Genomic DNA, 24,435 nt, shown 5'->3' on the forward strand with positions numbered 1-24,435 from the left:
CATCCATCAACCCACGAAGGCACTGAGACTGCTTTGCACGGGCAACAGTAACGGGCTTGAACCAGTACATGCTGTTAGCATTGGCACAACCCAAAGCAGATATCCGTTGCTTGGAGAGCTTACGTCCAGGTACATGCTTCTGTCTCCTCTGCTAGGTTGCTTGTGGGCAGTGATCAGTAGAACAGACCAGATTCACCAGAGTTGTAGACTTGACTGAGAGTGAGGCCCTCCCTGTCCATCAAGCCCTTCACCTTCTGCTGAAACTCTTCAGCTCCATCCTTGTTGGCGTCCAAAGCTTTGCCATGGGCCTTACGGTTGGTAAGTCATGTTGTAGCTTGAAAGCGAAGAGCCACCCTTCAGGTGCCTTGAAGTCTGGGGTGTCATGCAGCCTTGCGAACTTCTCAGCAGCAGCCTTCAACTCCGTACCATGCACCAGCACACCAGCAGCATGTTGTTGATGATACCAAATCAGCGTTGAGCGGTCGATTTCTGCAAACCTGGGAGGGTACATAATCTTCCTGTGCACATTGCATTTGGTCTTCGATGCGAAGTCTGCCGTATACTGGATGACTTTGTCCTGGGATTTCTCGATACTGAACAAGGTAGAGCGGGCCAGATTGAATTCTTGGAGGATGTGTTAAGTCGACCATCCCACTTCTACCTTCTGCAGTATCTCCCTCTTCTTCTCCAGAGTCAGATCCACTTGTTTCCTCTTCTCGGGCGGTGAGGCCATTGTCACACATGAGTAAGAGGCAGCAGAGGAACAGCAGGGCCTGCAGGAGGTAGGGCACCACCACAAAAGAGAGCATGTGGGCAGCCATAGCAACAAGTGTGCAGTCATGACAGTAGGTAGGTATGAAATGGGGAGGATGCAGGGGTGCTCTAGCGGATGTCGGAGGAAGTACATGCCAAAACACAGCTGTTCGTCACCGCACGGCAAATTCAAAGTATGGATGAAAAGTTTTTTTTTTTTTTCTTTTTTTTTCGGGGGGGGGGGGGGACCCGAGCCCAAAATGTCCGGGACTTGGGCATTCGGGTCTTACTGGGATGACTGTATATAAGTAAATATATAATAGGATGGAAGTTATGGAAGCTATGAAGAAAGTTAAAATGGGAAAAGCCCCAGGAATTGATGGAGTGTGTGGTGAAATGCTGAAACATGGGGGAGAGATAGTAGTATAATGTAGAAGATGTGCAGATTGGCCTGGGAGGAAGGTAGAGTCCCGGAGGATTGGAAGTCAGGTATAATTATTCCCCCGTACAAAGGAAAGGGGGAAAAAGAAGTGTGTGGTAATCATAGGGGCATTTGCCTTCTTAGTGTAATAGGAAAAGTATATGGTAGGATACTTATTCAAAGAGTTATGGAATTAACAGAGGAATTAGTTGGAGAAGAACAGGGAGGTTTTAGGAAGGGAAGAGGTTGTGTAGATCAGAATCATCAGATATTCATTCTTAGATCTTAAGTGGAAAAGTTTCTAGAGAAGGGAAAGAAATTGTATGCTGCCTTCATGCATTTGGAGAAAGCATATGACAGGGTGTATAGACAAAGATTGTGGAAAGTATTAAGAATATATGGAGTAGATGGAAAGTTGTTGAAGGCCATGAAGTGTATGTATGAGGGTGCTAAGGCTGCAGTGCATGTAGATGGTGAACTGAGTGAATTTTTCTGTTTGAAGGTTGGATTGAAGCAAGGATTTGTCATGTCTCCATGGTTGTTCAATCTATACATGGATGGGGTTATAAAGAGATACAAGGTAGGGCAGTGGATGTTGGAGCAGCCCTAGTGAAAGAGGACAGTGTTTGGAAACTCCCTGTACTGTTGTTTGCAGATGATACTGTGTTGTTAATTGAGGATGAAGGGGAGCTGCAAGGCTTGGTGGATGAGTTTGGGAGAGTTTGTAAGAAACAGAATCTAAAGGTGAATGTAGGGAAGAGTAAGGTGATGGTCTTCAAGAGAAGTGAAGTCAGTGAATGTGCAGTGAGACTGGATTGGGAGGAGATGGAGAATGTGAGTGCGTTTAAGTACTTGGGTAGTGTGATGAGTAAGGATGGAAATTTAGAGGGTGAAATGCTTGAAAGGGTGCAGAAGGGAGGAAAGGTTGCTGGTTCCTTGAAAGCAGTGATAAGAAACAGGCAAGTGAGCATGTAAGTGAAAAAGCTACTGCATGACAGTATTGTGATGCCAACTCTTATATATGGAAGTGAAGCTTGGACCTTGTTGGAGGGACAGAAGTCAAGAGTGAGAGCAGTGGAAATGAGTTACCTGAGAGGAGCATGTGGAGTCACATGGAGAGAGAGACTGACAAATAAGGAAGAGAAGGAGTGCTGTGGTGTGGATGTGGATGTGATAGGAAGCATTAGGAGAAACACAATTAAAGTGGTTTGGCCATGTGGAGAGGATGGAGGGTGAGAGACTGTATGTGAGTGAGGTAGAGGGGGGGGGGGGAAGGCCGAGGATGAGACGGAGAGATGGAGTGGAGAGGTATATGAGAGAGAGAGGTGTGAGCTGGGAGCAGGGCAGTGAAATGGCGGGGGACAGAGTGACATGGAGGCAATTTGTTTGTGGCCATCCCTTACGTGCTTAAGGTGTCTGGCAATAATATATATATATATATATATACTGTATATATATATATATATATATATATATATATATATTGTATAATATAGTGTGTGTGTATATATTATACACACACACCAATAAGTTCCTTGTAGGAGCAGGTTCACAGTTTTTATGGTAGTAGTAGTAGTAGTAGTAGTTGTTGTTCCCTAGGCAGTCTGGCTGAACAGCCCTGAGTCCCTTAGGAAGGCCATGGCTGAGACCGGGCTTTCCCACAGAGCTGTCAAAGAATGTATGTTGCATTGTTGGCGTAGGTGATTGTGTGCAATGCAGTCTTCATAATGTGCTTAGTATGGAGTGCTGCGTTGCATGCTGGACAGGCATCAGCGACGGAGTCATCCAGCCTCTTCTGGTAGCTTAAGAGGGCTGGATGGTGACCACATCACAGCCTGGCCAGGTGGACCCTGTCCTCACGAGGGAGATAGGATTCAGAAGGGTGGATGTCAGGAGGCCGTGCATGCAGCTGTATGTTGTCTTTAAGTGACTGAATGGAGCGGCGAGTGATCTGAGTGTGGATATGCTTCTGGAAGCTGGTCTGAGGTGGGCGAGGAGGGAGAGATGACAGTATTTGTGTATGGTATCATGTGCTGGGTGTTGTTTTGATGTTCCTTGGTGTGGGTGGATGTGCTGCCATGTAATATAGTGGATGTTGTGGGTTTGTGGAGGCTGCAGCAAGAAACTGGGTGCCTCTCATGTTTGGGTGATCCTTGACTTTGAGGACTTTGGTTTCTTGATGTAGGTGGTCTGTGGGTGTAGTAGCTGTGCAGCCTGTGATTATTTTTAGGGCCTTGCTCTTTATAGTCTGTAAAGTGTTGTAGTGTGTTTTGGTGAGGTTAGAAGCCCAGGCAGGGCTTGCATAATTCATCACTGAACGTATGTATTGTTTGTATACTGTGGTGGTGGTTTCTTTGTTGTGTCCGAATGTTGTATGGGCAAGTGACCTCAAAGCATTGAGTCTTGATGTTATTTTATTTTTAATGTTTGTGATTTGTTGTTTAAATGACATTGATGTATTGTATGTTACGCCAAGGATTTTGTGTGTGTGTGTGTGTGTGTGTGTGTGTGTGTGTGGTAGGGGAGTGTTGTTTATGGTGAGGTGTGGGATGTGACATGTTCTGCTGTCCAGTTTGTGAGAAGGGTCACTGTAGATTTAGCTGGGGCTATTTTGAGCCTGTTTGTGGTGAACCATTCGTGTAGTGTGTTGAGGTAAGGTTGAATGATGTGTGCAGCTGTGTTTGCATTTCGATGTGTACATGTAAGTGTTATATCATCTGCATAGGAAGCTATGTGTATCTGTGGTGTGTGGGGTGTGAGTATGTTGTGCTTGTATAGGTTCAAGAGTGTAGGGGACAAAACAGATCCTTGGGGGATGCCGTTTGTGAAGTTTCTGATGTTAGAAGACTGACCGTCAAATGTTATTTGTGCATATCTGTCTGCTACGTAGTTTGCTAGCCATCTTTTTGTGTTATTGTGCATGTTTGCATTGAGTATTTTGTTTATGAGGTTGTGGCGGGGGATGGCATCAAAAGCTTTGCAAATGTGGCGGGGGATGGCATCAAAAGCTTTGCTAATGTCTAGTGTGGTTAGGAGTGTTCTGTGTGGTGGTCAAGCTGAGTTCATGCCATCGAAAACTCTCTCTGTAAGGTCTGTAAGAAGGGTGTTTGTGGAATGTTGTGGCCTAAAGCCATGTTGTGACTGGGCTAGGGGAATGTGAGGTGTGACTAGTTGTAGTACCAGTCGTTCAGTGACTTTAGAGGGGGTGCAGAGGAGTGTGATGGGGCGGTGTGAGGAGGGTAACGTGGGGTCTTTGTTCGGTTTAGGGATAGTGATGATAATGCCATGCTTCCAGATGTTGGGTATTATGTTGTGTGAGTAGCAGTAGTTTGATATGTTGGTGAGTGCTTGTATGCCTTGTGGTCCAAGGTATTTAAGTTGAATGTTGCCTATGTTGTCTGGTCCACAGGCAGATGAGTGCTTGAGATTGTTAATGATGTGCTTCGTCTGGTTGTAAGTGAAAGGTGCGTAGTCTGGGTTTGTGGGGAACTGTCTCTTAAGTTGGTCTTCGGGATGGGGGTTTAGATGGCTAAATTCTGAAAAGTGATTGATGAGAGTGTTTGCTTGTTGTTTGTTTGAAGGTATGATGTCTGTTGTTGTGATGGCAGCGTGTGATTGTGTGGTGTTGCTATTGGAAAGTGTGATGCTGTTTAGTGTTTTGTAGAGTTTGCTGATGTTTGTTTTGTGGTCAAGTGTTTGGAGGTAATTTTTCCAGTTTAGTGTTTGCTGTTCTGATATTTTATTATTTATTTGAGTGTTGAGTTTTTGTATTTGTTGTACGATGTCTTGTGTATGGGGTGTTGGGGAGTGTCGCAGTGTGTCCCGTTGGCTGATGAGGCCTTGAATTTCTGGTGTGAAGTTGGGGTTGTCTCTCTTTCTGTTGCCTCTAGGGATGTCTCTTTTGTCTGCGTTTTGTATAATTGTATTGAAAGTGTGCACAGCGGTGTTGATGTTTGTGATGGGTGTGCTGTTTAGTGTTTCGAAATGTTGTTGTTTCAATTACAAAGGCCTCCCAGTTGGCTGTCTTAGTGTATGTGTGTTTGTGGCCAGCTGGGGTGATTCTGGTTTTGATAGTGATGATGATTGGGAGGTGATCAGAACCTAGGGTTTTAACTACTCTTCATGATGTGGTGGGGGCGAGGTTTGGGGAGCAGAAGGTGATGTCTGGAGATGATGGGAGGAAGAGGGCTTGGTGTGGGATATGGGTATGTTAGTCTAGATTGTTCAGTATGAAAAGATGATCTGTCTGGGAATATAGTACAAGCCCTATGTCTGTGTCAGGGTTGTTGACATGCCAGGCTGATGACTTGGCGTTGAAATCACCAACCAGGAGGATGATGGGTATATTAGTGATGTGGTGTTTCTGTGGAGAGTAATTGTGGGGGACAATCGGGGGGGAGGGGGAATGTATGTGTTAGTGATTGTTGTGTGATTTGTTACCAGTGCGTATTTTAATTGATTGTATTTTTGTTGTGGTGTCATGTGGGGGGAGAAGTGACTTTGTGTGTGTACTGGTATCTGCAAAGTTGATGAATTTGTGTACCAGGGTGATGAGTCCACCGCCATCGGCCTGGTCTTGTCGAATGATGGTGAAGTTATGAAATGTTGGTGTTTTCTGCGCTCTGTGTAGTTTTGTTTCTTGTAAGATGGCAGTGTGTATGTTCAGTTGTTTGATGAATTGTATGAGTTCTTGTTTTTTGGTGTTAATGCCATCTATGTTTAACTGAAGGATGTTTATGTTTTGTGTGCGATGTGTGTTGGCTGCTGCAGCACGGGGGGGGGAGGTGGTGTGGGTGGAGGGGCAGGGGTAGGAGAAGGTTGTGATGGAAGTAAGGGTTGAGGTGGATTAGGATGGGTTGGAATGGGAGGAGTTGGGGGACTGGATGGTGTAGGAAGGATTGGTGGGTTTGGCTGTGGAAGTGTGAAGGAAGTAGGAGTAGGATTGGTGGGGGAGTTAGTGGGTGGGGGGAAGGAGCATAAGGAGCAGGTCCAGGTGTTTGTGTAATGTTTTCTGGATGTAAGTGTTGTGCAGGTGTAATGGGTCCAGTTCTTGCAGGAATTGCACTGATCTGAACCCTTTGTCTGTCGGCTCGACGTGATAGGTTTTGAGCACATTGGACATATGTATTTGTTGGTGGGTCCTGGATTGCTCTCAATGTCCCCAGCTAGAAGAAGTCGTTGAGAAATGACAGCCGGGGAATCATTTCTCGGTGTAGAAAAAATAGTGTTGTTGTGTGTGTTGTGTTGGGAAATTTGGTACTTGCCTGGGCGACCGAAGCCACTCCCAGGTACTCAAGCCCCGTGAGGGGCCGGGGGGGTTTGCGGTGGTGTAGCCCCCATGCTGTCCTCCTTTTCTTTTCGACAGCCTTTGGGGGTAGACCCACGACGAAGATGCCACCGCTCCAGTTCCAGTTTTTATGGTATATTAGGGTTACCAACATCTCTCATCCCTATGCAGTGGCCAAACCAGTAGAGATGGTCTGCAGTCCTAATGGACTCAAGTTCGAATCCTTGCTCTGACGGGGAATGGTTTAAGGATTTAAATTTCATTAAAGCTGACCTAACAATCTACCAGAAGACCCACCTCCATGTCGTAAAAACACTGTCACTAATACTCTTACACCAGTCCTGTGTAGCATGTATTAAATATGGATAGTGGGTTTTAGTGCCAAAGTGGTGACATGTGGAGGTGTGTGGTATGTTCGAGGGCTAGTGGGCCTTGGGAATGAGCGGTGAAGCCTATGCCAACTCGAACACAGCATAGATATATAATGTGTTTGACTCTGGGCCTGTTCCCAAGGCCCACTAGCCCTCCAACATACCATACACCTCCACATGTCACCACCTAGATGCTAACATCCATCATCTATACTGAATACATGCTAGGGGTGTCTCACACAGGACTGGTGTAATGGTATTAGTGGGAGAGATTTTACGACATGTTGGTGGGTCCTCTGGTAGATCAGTTAAGTCTGCTTTAATGAAATTCAAATCTTTAATTTGCTCACTGTACCAGTCAGGATTTGAACCCGGGTCCATTAGGACTGCAAGCCATCTCTACTGGTTTGGTCACTGCATAGGGAAGTGAGATGTTAGAAAACCTAATATCCCTTAAAAACCATGTGAAGCTGCTTGTACAATAATCTTTCTTGTGTGTTTTTAAAAATCCTACTCAGATGAAGTAGGCTGCATGCCCCTATTGTGTACTCATGGGGCTAGTCACATGTCACGGGTTAAGAACTGCATGTTGATGATAATTTATATCTTTTGCTTCACTGGGTTGCTTTATTGTGTATTTTGTATGGGAAAATTGACTGTTACGGCCTTAACCCTTTCACTGCAGTACTATAGATGCCTTACTGTATGCCATGCTGGCTATTACAGGGTGAACTTTTATTTTGCTTGGAAAAATTCTAGTGATATACAGTATTTCAGTTTATCTTACTATGGACACATAGTACTTAGGTATAGTACATTACTTTGTTTAGGTTAATATCAGATTATTTTACTCAGCTAGAGAGAAATGACAGAAGTCAGTGCCTAATCTGTTTTGAAAATGTTTGGTCAGGGATTAAGTTAACAATGTTTTCTGTATTAACAACCCATAAATTTATGCAGATTTGCCTTGCCATCTGCAGGTATATGGTGAGGCATCATTGGTGTTTCCATTGTTGGTCGGGGAAACATTTGCCCGCCACCACCACACCATCTGTCTGACAAATCAACCAGCTTCATCAGCTTCATCATCATCATCTAAAGTACCAGTCAGTGCAAACCATTTCAGCTAGTTCCATAATTAAGTCAGAATTTACTAAATATGAGGCAGTCACAACCCTAAGTAGTCAGCCACCAATATGACCAAACTGAAAAAATGCATTTAAGATTTGGAAAGTTATAATGAGCTTTTGCTTGAATCAGAAGCTGCTGTAGTCATTCAAAAAGCAAAGTGTAGAACTAATAATGCCGACTCCAGTGATACCAAAAAGAAAGAATATGGTTACCACACTGCGGTGTTTGCACCCAGAAATATGTTTTAATAATACTGATTTAATTATTAGTATACAGTTATTATTCACAGGGAAATATTGAACAAAACATAGTCTAGAAAAAAATCACAGTGGAAACAAGACAGTTAAACTGTAAGTTGGTCTGTAAGGGCACATAATGAAAGACCACCTGAACATTGTAGACACAATGTTTAAAAAAAAAAAAAAAAAAAAAAAAAAAAAAAGCTGACTACAAATACCACATCAACCACTTGCACAAGCCCATCATGCTATATTTTGAACATATTACCTGTCTGTGGCACTGATAATGAACCAACACATGTTGCTGCTGTGCACCTTGGGTGGAGTAGCTGCACCATCCACCCAGGAGCCAAACCTTTTCAACACTTCCCAGCACCTCACCATGGAAAGGATCCTGGTTCAACCCCTATAAAGGTGCTGTCAGCCACAAGGGGATGCTGGATTTCTACACTGTATATGTACTGTACTGTTTCTGTAGCATGGCCCCACAGAAGCAGTAGCTTACCTGTGGCCGTTGGGTCTACTCTACCAGACAGACTGAGGTTAGGTAACACCACCACCTTGTCTAATATAACAGGAGTTTCAGCCTTATGCAGAATGCCCTATGAGGACCATTTCTTCCCAGATACAGGATACGTTAATGACTTGTAAAATACTATTAACTCAGCTTTGGTAGTTGACTCTTCATGGTTGTGTGCCTCAAATGGTTTTGTATAGCTTATGTACCCGCCGAAAGAGTGAACTCTGACTGTGATACAGTATTTTACTTGGAATACAACTAATTTTAGATGCAAGAAATTTTGGCAAGGAAAGGGTTAAGCTGTCTTGACAAGCCCATCAATTGCCCTGGAATGTCATAGGCATTTCATTCAGCCTCACCCTGCAGTGTATTCCTCAGTACATATATCAGTTGCTCTGTCAATAAAGCAGTATTGAGGTTTATAGTCATCATCATCATCTAATCCTGCATTGCCCTATGAGTAGCATAGGAGTCTGGGGCCAGGCAAATTGGTCCTTACATTTTAAGATGAGTGACCAGCCTCACTCATCCCTGAGTAGCATTACATGAGCAATAAACGCCACCCACCCCTTAGATATAAACCTGCACTGACCTAATCCGATAGGAGCGCCTTAATTACCCATTAAACCACCAGGTGCCATAATTTGGTTATATGGTTACCACTCAGTGTAGTAAATTGTTTGCTTGTGTACAGGAAACCATTTGGCTTGTCACTCAGTGTAGTCACCTGTAGACAGAAGGAAGAGGAAAGAAAGGACAGAGGAGGAAGGAAGAGAGGAAAGGGCAGTCACCAGAGAGCAGTGCTACATTGAGTGAGTGGATGGTGAGCGTCCCCACCTACCACCAAAAATACTGATATATACATAGCTTGCCTTGTATGTAAAACATTGTTTTATATATTAAAATTATGTAGGAAAAATACAACCACTGTAATTATAATTTGTTTATGTACAAGAAATTTGATTCAACCATATTACTATTGTTATTGTTATTGTTCTTGCACTGTGGCCAGTATTTTGATAACAGACAACTGATGACACAACAGGACACCTAACTACAGTATAAATGACTTAGAGAATACCATGTGAAAAGCATCAATATAGCATGGTTTAAGGAATTACTAACAAAATCAGCTATGTTCTTTCAAAACCACCTTAAGTAATTACTCAGTCCCTACGTAACATTATCTGATTTAACATCACAGGTACATAATTATATTAGAAAAACTAAATACTTGTACATGATTAACCCCATGTATACATTTTTTTTTTAAATAGTTCCACCAGACACCTTTATTCAGATAAATCACTTCACTATGAGGATGTCTTTTCTTAGTTTATATTTCTCTGCCCAAACTATTTTATTCAGATTGGAAGACACATTTCAAAGTGGAGTGGTCTGATACAGCCATTATTAAGTCTTTCCCAGCTAGAATAAAATTGTATGGCAGTACATTATCATGTTAAAAATTAAATATGTGTCACCCTAGTGAAGGGACATTACCCACAAGTCCGTATCTCAGAACATACAGCCACATTCAACAGGTTACTTCATTCAGGTCACTACAATAGAAAAGCCAAACTCGCCAGCTTTGCTCCTTCAGTTCCATGACATATTTCTCATTTATTTTTTTATCTTCTGACAGTTTTACTATGTTCAACTGAAATCTGACCTTTTGATCTGGAAAGGATACATATACAGTCTAGTTGCCTACGGTGCGTGCTTCTGTGCCATGGTTTTCTATGACACGGCAAGGTGCCAAACCCCAAAAAACAAACCACACACATAAACTATACCTATAGCGCAGGCGCGGCAAGGTTTGAAACATGGGCAAATTCCCCTGGTGGTTGGCGTGCTCCCCTGTTTTTAAACAAAGACGGTGACCAATTCAGCTCCAACTGTGGCCTTTTTTCTCTCTTATGAGAAGATTAAACTTCACCAAATTCATTGTGTTAGGTAATGAAACATTAAAGATTCTTTGGGTATTGTGACTAGCTTATAGGTTTGTTCATCAACCTGATATGAACGGGTTACTGACGAAGCACCTGTCTCTGAGCTATGACGAAGCACCTGTCTCTGAGCTAAGACGAAGTATAATGCCTTCCATCATCATCATCACGTGTATAAGAATAATTATTAATGTGTTAAATGTGAGTTTTGTTGACACGAGCATACAAACTTTTCAAATAAACTCCTTCAATCAATACTTGACCAGGCAGCCTCTGCCATTGTTAATGTTTTGGTCGCTTAGCTGATCTGTGTCTACTTGGCTGAGCTTTTTTTCGCTCGATCTGCAGTGCGTGGTATTGCCCACTTAGACACAAGACTGATCACTGTCCCGTTTTGTTGTGCCCATTGTTACATGTAATTGTACATTGACTGCTTGATTCTGAGCATGTGTAAAGTGGGGAAAAATGGGGTGAAAAGGGGGACTTTGGGCGAACATCCAGAACCAAATACCACTTTTCCCATAGGTTTAGTTATTTGTATGGCACGGGCGCGGTCCAGAACCAATCAGCCATGCCTTAGGTGACTAGACTGTACTGTATATAGCCGGATTACACTCCTTCAGTACCACAAATCCTTCATAAATTTAATAAAATAATCGGGTGACAGCAAGAAAAGTTTAATAAAATACGTCACCTAACAAGCTTAAACGATTTCAGTCTGATGATGTAGTCTTCATTTGAATCATTCTGCCACCACACAATCATTCTAGGAAAGGGTCTCTTGTTGTGAAAGAGTTAATGAATGCTATATAGAGCTCTACCAGTTGGAAGTCTCCTTAGCTGAATAATATTGTTTAAAGGTAGTAAAAATAAAATTATGTCCTCTGGTTGTAGAGAGTAACATCTTCAATCTGATTATTATTCTTGAAAGCTTCAAATTATTGCATATGCATAAGAAAGACTTCAAACTGGAGGAGTAAAAAATGTTCTTCATTACCTCCATCGGTATAAGAGTTCATTTGTAAGTTCAGTAAAATCATCTACAAGTACCAATTATAGAAGAAACAGAGGGCAGTTCACTATTCTAAGGCCCAGAATAACACAAGTATATCCGTTCGTAATGAATGAAACTGTACTTACCAACTGGTCTGTGTCAATCATATACTGCCTTTGAGAAACTTTCCAACACTTAAATTTACTGATATATATGCTGGAAAGGAAACTTTTCTTCCCCAGTGCAGTGCTGGAGTACACATCAGTTGGTTAACTGCACTGACTCAATGACCATGTCATACACAATAAACAACTACTGTACATATTTTTAATTTTCCTGATTTAACTTTTTTTTTTTCTTCTTCCCCTGGCTGTGGGGTCACCTTAAGAGAAAATTATTTAAAAACAAGCCTTACACATTTGATTATGGTAGTTAAAAGAAAACACTGTGAGAAAGAGTGCAACCATACCAAAGGATGTTTCACTGAAAATTTGCTGGTTTGGATCAGTGGGTTCAACTATACTTCGTTTTTTTTATTGAGGCAAAGATGCACTTGACAGGTTGATGATGATTGGCTAAATACAACATGTCCAAAAAATATTTACTAACCCAAATTTCCCCCTCAGATATTTGTTGTCAGTTAATAATGCAAGATTATGAAGTAATGTTGCATTCAGCCAGTAATCACCAATCTGTCGCCTCGATGAAAAAAACTGAGTATAAGTATCTGCACTGAAGGTTGGCACTTTCAAAACTTGCTGGAACTGTAGATAAATTTTAATGCAGTGAACAAAGTAAGAACAAGGTTTCATTTTACTGAATTCATTATGAAAATACTGTACTGAAATTATTCTGGGGCCTCAGAACAGTGAGTTACCCTGTACTACATCACCAGATTGAAGGAATTAAACCTTGTTTTCTTATGAACATGGGAAGTTCCCTAGTATCCGTTCAGATTTCATTATTATTTTTTAATACCTAAATATATCCAGGTATGCAGCCTTCCCTCCTCCCCTCTGCAACCCCTTCAATCCAATGATGTATTTCCATATTTCATTTTCTACAGGCAATTTTATTTCACCTGGAACAAACCTCTCCAGTTGTTGTTTATTGATCAACCCCAGTCTGTCTGACCTAACAGACCCATCAATCAGAAGCAAGCAACTGCCCCCGCAGTATCATTCCTTGCAGTGAACTGATGATTCCATATGGCTGACAACGCCTCACCAAAGCAAGGCGTGGGTAATAGTGTGGAGGTTTGGTTCCTGGATTGACTCTGCATTTGTCTCTCTCTACCCAGTTAACAGGGACACCATAGCAGGCTCCACTTCTCTGCACAATTCAACTACATGGGTATCGCCCAGCACTGTAAATGGTTTCCTGGGTTACAGGTAACCATTTGGCTTGTCACCCAGTGTACAGTCACCTGAACCACCTGAAGCATAGGGAAGAGTAATAAAGTAATAAATGTGGCAGGTAGGAAAGGGAAAAGCAGGAGGGGGGGGGGGGCAGACATCGAGAAAGAATCAGAATGAGGAAGGAAGAAGTAGGCAGCAGTACATCAAGTGAAGGCATGATGGTCACCAACACCCACCACTTTTACAGTAGTGATGAGGTAAATGAAGACTAATTCCTCTATTTCAAAAATTCTCTCCCAAGCTGCATAAAATCATGTGGTGGAAGCATTATACAGAATACATTACTGGAGTGAGGCAGCTGACTATCAAGCTGCATAAATAATTGTACAAGAGAAAATAACCCTGTCAGCCTGAAGATGTTATACAGTACCTTATTCTTACTATGTACAGATTATTTTATTTTACTTTGGAGTGTATTGGTACTGTGATGGGGGAGGGGTGGGGTAGATTGATGTAGTTTGGGCATGTGAAGAAGGAAGATGACCATTGGGTGTGGAAAATGAGAAGTGTGAACGTTGAGGGTAGGTTGCATGAGACAGATTGAAAAGGCTTGGGACGAGGTCACAGAGTGTGACTTCAGGGATGAAGAACTGAATAGGGGGGCTGCCAGAGGAGCAGCAGCACGGAGAGCCGTCATTAGTGACCAAAGCTGACGCTTGCAAGCATGTTGGTGCCTTTATAAATAATACAAAACAATCTCATCTTAAGTGTCAGGACCAACTTGACTAGCCCTGGGCTCCTACGCTCCTCATGGGGCAACGTAGGATTGGATGACGGATGGATGGATACAACTGGGCACCCTCTCACAATGAGGGAGATAGAAAATATGTCAAACTTGTGGACTTTCCACAGCTAAATAAAATGGTCAGGTGGTAGAGGGAGAAAAAAATTCCTCTGACTGAAGGGGTTATCAGGCCATATGTAAAAAAAAAAAACTTTTTACCCCTTACATACGATGACTTGGTTTACAGTTTATTGTTGCAACTACCATACAAAATAAATATGATTTTATTCAGTTTTGGGAAAAAATTCAAACTGGAGGACTTACATACAGCCTTCATTATCCCTTTAGTACTATAAATGTGTCGTAAGCTGAAAATTATTGTTTGGGTCAACAAAAAACAGGAAATACATCAAGGAAGTGACTAGGTGAAAAGGTGCAATGGAGTTTTGAAAGCCCACAAAAATACAATTCTTAATGGTGGGCTGACACATCCGTCATGGGTGATGCCACATTAAAAAGTTTGAAACACACAGTTCTAGTCCAGTGCATTTATGGGTAGATGATCAGCCTACTTCCCCAGGTGGAATTACATGGTTGAGTCATCTCTTGGGGATCAAACCTGTGGACAGTTGTCACTCCAACTGAAACTTTCACATCATTAGACTACCAGATGCCATGATACAATGTATTGGATCTATTGTAATTTACTAATGTAATAAATTACAAGCTAGAGACTGACTTTAAATACCTGTCCATCTCAGAACATGCTGAACTTCTTATGTAAATCACAAAAATCAGGACTGTTTTATACATTCTACTGACAACAGTGATACCTAACATACCAGGGCGGTAAAGCCATACATAGTATACCTCTTGTGTGTATTAAGCCTCTTACTGCAGTGGCAAGCTTAGGAAAATATTATGACCAAAAGCAGGTGCTTTCATTCAGCCATGCAGCCAATGAGTAAAAAAAAAATAAATAAATAAAAATAAAGAGTGAGCAGACTTGTCTAGCAGTTTTAAAATAAACAGTAGAAATTTTGCACAAATTTATACATATTCAAAAACCCAATTTTACTCTAACAGTCACTTTCTATGCACTTACATATGAGCAGTTTCAGTGCTTTTTCAATGAAAAAAACACAGGCAACAAGTTGAGGAATAGTGACAGAACAACTGCATTTGTAAAATGTTGTTGAAACTGCAACATTTATCACAATGGATGTATCTGCAACAAAAGATGCTTAGAGTTGTGGGTAGCCACTGGGTCTGGAATATCCCTCACTTTCCCTGACAATGTACCAAAATCATATTAAAGTATCACTCCATTTTAGTCCCAAAAGGATACTGTGGGGTGGAACAGTGGGTCATAGGAACCCATGGCAGAAATTTCCATCGCTCTCACAACTTCTTAATGGGGGAAAAATATGTTTTTGGCTATGCAAAATCCTGTTTTTCTAGTCCTATTGGAGGTTAAGCGTGTAAGAAAGATTGTAAAAGCAGGAGGCAAAGGCACATTTTTCTGTTTCCACTGATTATTCCTGTTGACCAGCATTATGGATGACAAGATCTAAACTGTATCTTGCTGGGAAACTTAAAACCACTGGAGTTCACCAAGAGCTGATCAAAGACTGACAGAACTTATCTCATAATTTGTGACGTTAAGAGCTGTGATGGGTTCATCATATAGTAACCCTTTCAAGAAGCTCTAGCCATAGATATTTCCTCAGTTTAATTTACCATCAATATGCAAGTTATCAAGGAGGCCCTTCCTGTCCTGGCACTTCAGTAATACTAGATTATGAATCACAGTGAAACTGTACCAAATCTCAAAGCTTATACATCAGTCTATGAGCTACATAAAATTTTAGTGTAATTTTGTTGGCATTTTACCAACACAATGGAATTCTAGCAACTGTCTCCTAAACTTATTGTATCTTTCAAGACAATCCTCTCACTCCCATCAAGCAAAGGAAGTACAGTATAGTCTTTAATGCAAACTTGTGGACTGTATTCAGATTGTTGCAATCACAATAATGGTAATTGTATGAACTCCCACATTAACACAATTTATTACCTGTATTCTGCCAGTAATTATAGGTTAATCTCAGCTGCTAATTATGATTAGACATAAAAATGCACTAATACAGTTTAGCAAATGCTGGTAGCAGTACAGTAGTACTAAAACATCAACTTAAATTTCGTAACATTCAAAAACAAACACTTAAACAAATGGCCTGACAGAAAAATATAAATGAATACTTGGCACAAAAAATAAAAAAATTTGAATATAAAAAATATGACCTAATTTTAAAAAAGTTAACAAAATAATTATGAACAGCCACAAATCAATCAATAACTGGTACAAAAATGTGTGTGTGTGTGTGTGTAGAAAAAAAAAGTTGATAGTGACTCCTTATCAACAATCCATTTGCATGTCTGAGAATCCAGACCAATAAAGTGAGCTGCCAGACCCGTGATTACTGCTGATTTGCAAGATCTCACATGAGTTTGACTGTTTTGAGAACTACTGTATAAAAGAATTACTGACCTCAACCTAACATTGCTTCATCATCATCATTCATTATCAACTTATATTTAACATGAAACAATGCCAAAGTAGCTGAGTACAATGATCTCTTGGTTATTATGCATAATAGGTACCATGCCTAGTGCGTGATAACAAAACTGCACAATAATGAAAGAACAAAATCAAAGGGATTTATCCTAACTGATACAGTACCAGGCACCCCACTTGTAACCCCGAATTTTCTCTTTTACAACATTTTAGACCCACTAAATACATAGCTACGTTATGATAAGGATATGAAACACACATATGCATGGTTAGATTAATGAAAAATAATGAAAATGGCACAATAAGGAAGAAATATGTACTATATAGGGGCCTGAGATGAGCTTGAGGGGAGGGGTTCTGAGGCTAGGGAGTGAAGAGTTGGTGGTCACCACCTGGGATTAATACTTAAGTTGTGCCTCAACTTTGAATCCCTCTAAGCCATTAGAAATCACAGATTTTGCAACATTACTGTGGGCAGAAACCAGTTCAGGTGTACAATATTAAATTGTCCCCCCCCCCCCCCCAAAATGCAATTTTCATCAACCAGTGATAACAAAAACCGCTGTAACCAAGTGTGCGATAACCAGGGGATCATTGTATAATACAAACAGATACAACTACAAGACAAGTTTTAGATCAGGACACATAACCATAAACCATTCTTTCTTTTTTTTTTCTGCCATATTGTCCAGTCACTTATCCTGAAGCAACTCCACAATGAGTTTTGAATTAGACTATAGTACACACCATATTGCAGTCAAGGGATAATACACTGAACATATAGTGTTTTCAAAAAGCACATGAATCAGTACAACGTACAATAAAAAAGTTCCGAGACTGTTCCTATTGTGAACGAATGGAGCACGGTACGATCATGTGCCTGCAGCAGGGGCGAGCAGTATCCTTCATGAGTCAGTATGGTGCGTGGTGTTGCGCTGTCAACATTGGGACCTGTGTTGCAAGTATCTTTGTGACCACATGCTTATGCTCATTTGTGATCTCACTAGGGACTTCAAACTTGAGCAGGGGGCAAACATCAAATTCTGCATCAAACTCAGGAAATCGGCAACAGAGACCCATGAAATGCTTCAGCAGGCCTATGGCAATGAAGCAATAAGCCAGGCAAGGTGTTCTGAGTGGCATTCATACTTCAAGAGGGACAGATCATCACTGGACGATGACAAGAGGTCAGGGCGACCCTCCACGTGCAGAATCTCTGAAAATGTCAAAAACATTCAACGAACTGTGCATGAGGAGCATCAGATCACTGCTTCATTAGAGCCCACACAAAATCCTGAAAGTTGCCAGTGTCTGCCGGATCACTAGATAGCGTAGGGTCACTACCCGCTCGGAGTTGGTGTACCTTCCTTAAAAAAAAATTCCTATTGGGATTATTCCTTATGCATAAAGCATTATACTAGTATTATATTCATCTTAGATATTTTACTGATGCTCTAAATGAGATTTACACTGAAAAGTTCTTCACCGAGTTTACTAAAAGCCATGAAAGCTTATTGTGTGTTTTCATTCAGGACATTTTTACCAAGTTTTATGAATCTCATTTGTTGGAAAAATTTATGATACAGTTTCCAAAGATCGTAATCTTTCATTTGGCAAAATCCTGACATGATTCTATTATAGTAAAAATTGTACGGCTACAGTCCATTTTTCCACACATATTTTAGCTGCGCAGTGGACCATGGCACCATGTTTTCTGGATTCATCAGCTGATTTCAAAAGGTGTGCGCATCAGGTGTGGTGTATAGAGATCATTAGCGCTGCCATGGGCCTCTGGCGGCGGGCACACAAACTACGCGGTGCTACCCATGAGAAAGCCCCTCCATATGAGCTCAGTGGGTTCACACAATCTGCGATTGTTTAAGTACCATATTTCCTTCATTTGTTATGGAAAATACAATTTCGTTAGACCCATTTACCATTTTTCCTTACAGACATACATCCAACACCTAAAAGCATAACAGTGATCAATAGTCAGGCAACATACTAATAATCACATGTAGGCTGTCCGTAAACTGAGATGGATGCAAATGACAACCGTCCACTTCTATTATATTCTGATAAATAAGCCATTTTTTTCTCCAGTATGATATGCAGATAGCTAAAAAATACCCTAGTTTCAGTAAAGTAACTGAACAGAGGGTAAGTCAAGTTGACCAAACTTTTGCATTTTAAATTAAGTTATCTGGTGAGCGGTGGCATCTTTTTCCAGTTTGTGGGGGCACCTATTGCCACTGGCCTACCGAAGCATTTCGAGGGTCTCCATTGCCGATTTCCCAAGTTTGACACTGAATTTGTTGTTTGCTCTCCACTCAAGTTTGAGGTCCATAGCGATACTGCAAATGAGAAAGTGCATGTGGTCACAAAAATGCGTTTAACACAGGTCCTGATGTTGAAAGCACAATGCATACTGACTCATGAAGGTCACTGCTCACCCCTGCTGTGCATGCATGATCATGCTGCGCTCTGTTTGTTTGCAGCAGGAACAGTCTCGGAACTTTTTGATCGTACCTCGTAAGTATTTAATAGGTTAATGCTTATGTTTCCAAGATTACAAATCCTCTTGTGCATTTTTGCCATGCCACATAATGTCTAACTTACAAGGGTTTCTGGATGCTGTATAAAACTCATATGTACTCTCTAAATCCTTTCAATCATTAACCCCTAAAGACTGATATCTGACGGTCATCAGTTTGGGTCTTGGTATGTACAGTAAAATCTTAATACTGACGATCATACACAGGCTGAATATATATATATACACACATATGGATATAGAGACTGTATAGATTTATACAGTACGTGTAGTTTTTGCTTTTAAATTTTTATTTATTTATTTTTTTACCTTCATGGCCATTCCTTCAACTTGTTTCACGCCTAGGTACATAATTCATATTGATTTCAGTGAACAGTGATTTCTGTATGGTTATTTGGCGAAAATAATGTACCTGTATTTTCCTTTTTACGCAACTGATGACTTTTTTTTTTTTTTTTTTTTTTTTTTTTTTTTTAAATAAATATTTGACGGTCGATAGTGCGGTAACCATTAAACATAAGAGTGAAATTTACATTTTCAGGTGTGTAAATTCATGCTCTTGAAATCTGTAAGACCAAAATTTAATTTGGTGACAGCTGAAAAATTGGACCCGGAATGCAGCTGAGGGGATAGTCAGGGTGGAAGATTTGATGTCTTTAGGGGTTAAGGGTCCATTCAGATGTTTTATTCTTGCTAATAACAGATGACACAATTCCACTGATGGAAAATCCTGCAAGCTAGTGTATTGGGTTACTGGTAAACACATAAAAAAATGTCATTTTTTAAACTACTGTGCCATATCACCACCACCAAACTATTCGCTTTGATTACCATGACTGACTAGAGTGACTGTAGATATGATATGGTACTCAATTACAAAAATTAGCCCACTACTACATTCCAACACACTGCACCTACTTCGCATTTTGGGTATGTTTGTCACTTTCCTCATTGGTGAATCATATCAGAAGGATTCATCTGTTGGCAGACAAACATACCAAACCTCTCCCAGTCTAGGAATATTATCCAGCTAAGAAGAATGTGAAGAGCTGAAATATTAGACCTCTTTTGTCAAAACTGTTCATCACTACACTTAGGTTCATATTAGCAACTTAAAAGAGGCTTTGTAGTACCTCTTTCTCACCAATTTATTTTCCGTATTACAGTAACCCTCAATATAACGAACCCTGGTATTGAGAATTTCGGATATGACGAATGGCCAAATTGCAACCAAATTTCCCCCAGATTTTGCAAACAAAGGTCACTAAATGAGGGGTAAGTTCGGGAATCAGCCCACGGTGACAACAGCATCCCTTGCTGGCACAGTAAGTGTACTTCAACAACATCCCTTTCCAGCACAGTAAGTGTACTGTAACCGTACTACATTATACTGTATTCTTATTATAGGTACTGTATTTAAATGTACAACTTCATACAGTATTGTATTTACATGTACAACTTCATAAACCATTGAATTCTCCAAGTAAAACATCTTAAGAGTCAGTTTAGCTTATGTTTGAGCACACAGGACCGAACGACTCCCCTTATATAGCGAACTGTTTGGTAATCCCTCGGAAATATCAACCCCTCTTATATAGCGAACTTTTGGATATAGCGACCCATCCCTCCCCCAATCAGTTCGTTATATGGAGGGTTTACTGTATACCTAAAATATTCTCTTGTATGCTGTTCACATCTTCATACTACAAACATTACATACAAGGGAACATTAATGGGCCATGTACAGTATGAGAAATGTGTCAGGGAGCCTCTTTAACCCTATCAATGCAATAACAATCTCTTATCACTTTATTCTGGCTATCTCCTGACAATTTTATACAAATTAGGGAGAGCTTTGCTAGTGGAGGGGGTAATGAATGCTGTATCTAACCCTTCCACTTGCAAAAGTCTCACATGACCTTAATAAAATCTCTGGTCACAGCAATAATAATACAGAAAAAAATACATGACTGGACTGCATACAGCCCTTGGACAAGCCACAGGTAACCAACAGTATACAATGTGTGTGGCTCTTGGATTACACTGACCACTTGCCTGGGCCAGAAAATGCAACAGCTGAACAAGGCACCAGTGGGAGATAAAACAATATTTGCCAGTCTCTAATTACCCTACCCCTTCTAGGTGTAGGGGTCCAATACTAGGCTACCACAGTCCAATACATATAAAGGCAGATGACTAGTCTACTTCCCTTGATGGGATTATATGATAAATTACCCATCACTTCTTGGGGACTGAATCTATGTGCATGGTTAGACTCACTTTGACTGGGGTACTACAATTAATTGACTACCAGGTGCTCAGTGGTAGGATTGGTTCATCTGTCTAAGAAATACAGGAAGCAGAACTGCTTCAATCCTGTCAAACATGGAAAAACTTAAGTAAGGTCTAGGCTTGGGACTGTTTTCTCTTCAGCTTAAGAATTTCTCAAACACCTCTTACCAGTTTGATTCTGCATATGACAAACTATATTCTCACTAAAAAGGAATACATAACATACAAAGCAATGTTATATGCATTATACACAACTAAGTAAGGTGTGGCAGAAAGCCACCTAAGCTCATTAAAGTATGACACTCAGAATCGTTCCACTTCACCTGAGGTCACTTTTTTTCTTTTTCTAATAAACTAGTTTTACAAACTGCATAAAGTATGATAGTTTAAATGTATTGCAATACACAGGTCGAAGTATATATTTCTGACAACTTACTAATTGTGATGGGCATGTCTTGAGACTCTCACCTGTTGTCAAACCCCCTGGGGAGAGGGGTAAAGAGTACTTCCTCAGTATCCCTGCTTGTTGGAAGAGGTGACTAAAAGGGGGCTTTTTGTCTCCATTCTTTCTCTCCTTACTGTCCTCTTGCTTTTTTCTGTCCTACCTCCCTTCTTGATATTTTCATGCTTCTTCCAGCCTTTTATTCCGTCTACTAGCAGGTGCTAGTTCGTCATTATTTCTTCATTCATTCTGGGGAGTCCCAGTACTTTTCTATAAATCATATTGTGTGGTTTCTACAAACAATCTATATCCCTTACATAATCTAAAATCCCCTCTTTAGCTTCTAATTATCCTCTGTCATGCCATCCCTACTCCTTACCACCTTCAAATCATAACGTGGTGCCATTATGATCTTTGCTATCTGGCACTTGGATTTCATTCACTCCCTCATTCACCTGTTGTCAATGAGCTACAACTGGGCATCCTTCTCTGAATAAGAGTTTAGTCCCATCTCCTTATTTCAGTTTGAGACAAACATCACACTATACTCCTCTTCTCTAACTTTACTCATGTACAAATCACCATTAGAGTCTCTTCCAAACCCCAACGTGGCAGATTTTAAAGCCTTTTACATCAAAGACAGGCTTGGTTTAACAAAAGTGCACATTTTGCAAATCCTTTTCATCTTAAGGGGAAATTTACATTACCTGTATACAGCATATAAAGAATATTCTAGTTTCTGGAGTTAGGCTCATTCTGACTATCACACAATTACCTACTTGGAAAAATAACTTTTGGACATATTAAGCACTGTCTCTCTTTAACTTTGAAAAAATAAATAGCACATTATGTACGTTTATATACAGAAGTGTACTGTAACCTATAATACGCATCAAGTGTAGCAGAATATTTCTACAGCATAATTAAAAATTCCACACATATACTTCATTTTTAAATCTAGTGTTGCAAAAGTAAAGGGATGCTATTTAAACAGGATAGTGCTTGATAAATGTCCACCTCAGAGTATTGCGTATTTTGAAGTGGTCAATAGGAGAAGGACAGTGACATGAGAAAGAGATGAAGAATCACACATACTGATTGAGGAGCAGAACAAGTGAATCAGTAACTAATGGATAAAAGGATATGGGGAAAATAGTAAGATACTGAGCAGTACGGTCAGTCCTTGAGTAACGTGCAGTTGAGTAACACATTTTTGTTCTAACACAGCCAGTATAATGTGACAGGTCATAATCACTACAGGGAAAAACTAAGGCTTATGCGGGAAGTCTGCTGGTCTGACGACAAAATTTGAAAGTAGCGTGCAGTGACATCACCTGCCACACTCGCCATGATTGGCCGGCTTACATCCAGGTACCTGTCCTGTCCACACTCAAGGCCATATGCTAAGATGAAAAGTTATGGGTTTTGCAATTTTAGGGAACAGAATGGAACCAAAACATTAGCTAATCAGAAAAAAATAACTCTTTCATCTATGTGTTCTCGTATGTAAACGTTCAGTTCCACAGTCTTCATTCGATTTCGCGCTTCCCAACACATTTTGGACCAAATGAGCATATGGCTATCGCTTTCTCGCATCTCACCAAGTTCTACCCATGCTGTGCAGCAAGAGTTTTTTGTGTGTTTGAGTGATGAGAGAGGACAGTGACTCAGTCATGCCGCATGCTCAGTCCCACCCACCCTGAAAGCGGCACATCTTCACGTATGCCCAAAAATATGAGAGTAAAGGAGTTACAGAGGGGAAAGAGGCAGGCAGAAATGGCAAAAAACATGGTGTGAATGAAAGCACCACCAGAGAGATCTGGAAGGACCGCGAGAAGAATAAGAAGATCGTGCATGGGAACCCTGGTGGTGCGAACCTGGCAGCAGCGAAAGTTCGTAATATTGTTCTGAAGCTGACTGAGAAGCTCACAGGGTGGCATGTGGAGTGCCAGAGAAAGAACAACATCCCTACCGAAGACTGCATGATATGAAAGAAGGCAAAGCTTTATGACAACAATAACACTGTGGGTGGGATGCAGGGGGGTGGGGTGGGGGAGCTATGCATCAACAGCACATGGGTACCCAGCCCAACTTTTGTTTTTGTTAATGCTATTTTAATACCACTCCTGTTCTTGATTACAATTGTTATATCTCTTTCAGTGTTTTACCTGAAGGTGGGTATAAGTAAGGGGTAATTTGTATGGGGTAGGTTGGTAAGAAGGGGTAAAAGTGACAGTTTCAGAAAGTCACCAGAACATGTTGTACCAGTATACATGCAAACATATTGTTTGAGTGACGCAGGTTTGAGCAGCACGGTCCTTAGCTAGTCCCTACTGTCCATGTTACTCAATGAGTGTATTAGCAAGGGCTTAGTAGGGTCCTTAATCCTCTCATGGTTTAAACAACCCAAATACAGCCCAGTACTGTACTCTAGTTCAGGTTATGCCAGACAATATACCTGAACTGAGGGCGAGTCAAAAAAGAGTGAGTGCTAATACTGTTACCAATACCCTCTCATGGCTGGGACAACTCTACAGTAAGACTTTCTCCTAGCTAAAGCCAGACAACATTCTTCAGTTGTGTCATAGTAGTCTGATTTTTAGAATCTCCTGACCGATAAATTCTGCATATTACACCTGAATACCACAGTATGAAAGAGCCCCTGTGAGGAATAGGATCTTCAGCTGACTACTGTACAGCATTTAAATATACTTGACCAGCCAATGCCACAAGTATACAACTAAATACTGCATAATCATATT

General features: G+C 40.9%; 2 protein-coding genes across 5 annotated transcripts in view; one reads left to right on the forward strand and one right to left on the reverse strand.

Moving 5' to 3' along the window:
• The window catches only part of Dhps (Deoxyhypusine synthase), a 257,857-nt gene extending 247,129 nt beyond the window's left edge, over positions 1–10,728 (forward strand). For all 4 annotated transcript variants that reach the window (XM_080275735.1, XM_080275737.1, XM_080275738.1 and 1 more), the window contains one exon: positions 7,813–10,728. In XM_080275735.1, the coding sequence (XP_080131861.1) occupies positions 7,813–7,962 (150 nt within the window). In that variant the 3' untranslated portion in view covers positions 7,963–10,728. The remainder of the gene's footprint in view (positions 1–7,812) is intronic.
• A 7,914-nt stretch (positions 10,729–18,642) lies between these two features.
• PIG-L (phosphatidylinositol glycan anchor biosynthesis class L) overlaps positions 18,643–24,435 on the reverse strand; it is a 94,640-nt gene continuing 88,847 nt past the window's right edge. The window contains exon 7 of the mRNA XM_080275623.1: positions 18,643–18,739. Coding sequence (XP_080131749.1) covers positions 18,643–18,739 — 97 coding nt within the window. The remainder of the gene's footprint in view (positions 18,740–24,435) is intronic.

This window comes from Coenobita brevimanus, chromosome 62 (genome assembly GCF_032717465.1).
Source record: "Coenobita brevimanus isolate Jiangsu-jjx chromosome 62, ASM3271746v2, whole genome shotgun sequence".
Taxonomy (NCBI): domain Eukaryota; kingdom Metazoa; phylum Arthropoda; class Malacostraca; order Decapoda; family Coenobitidae; genus Coenobita; species Coenobita brevimanus.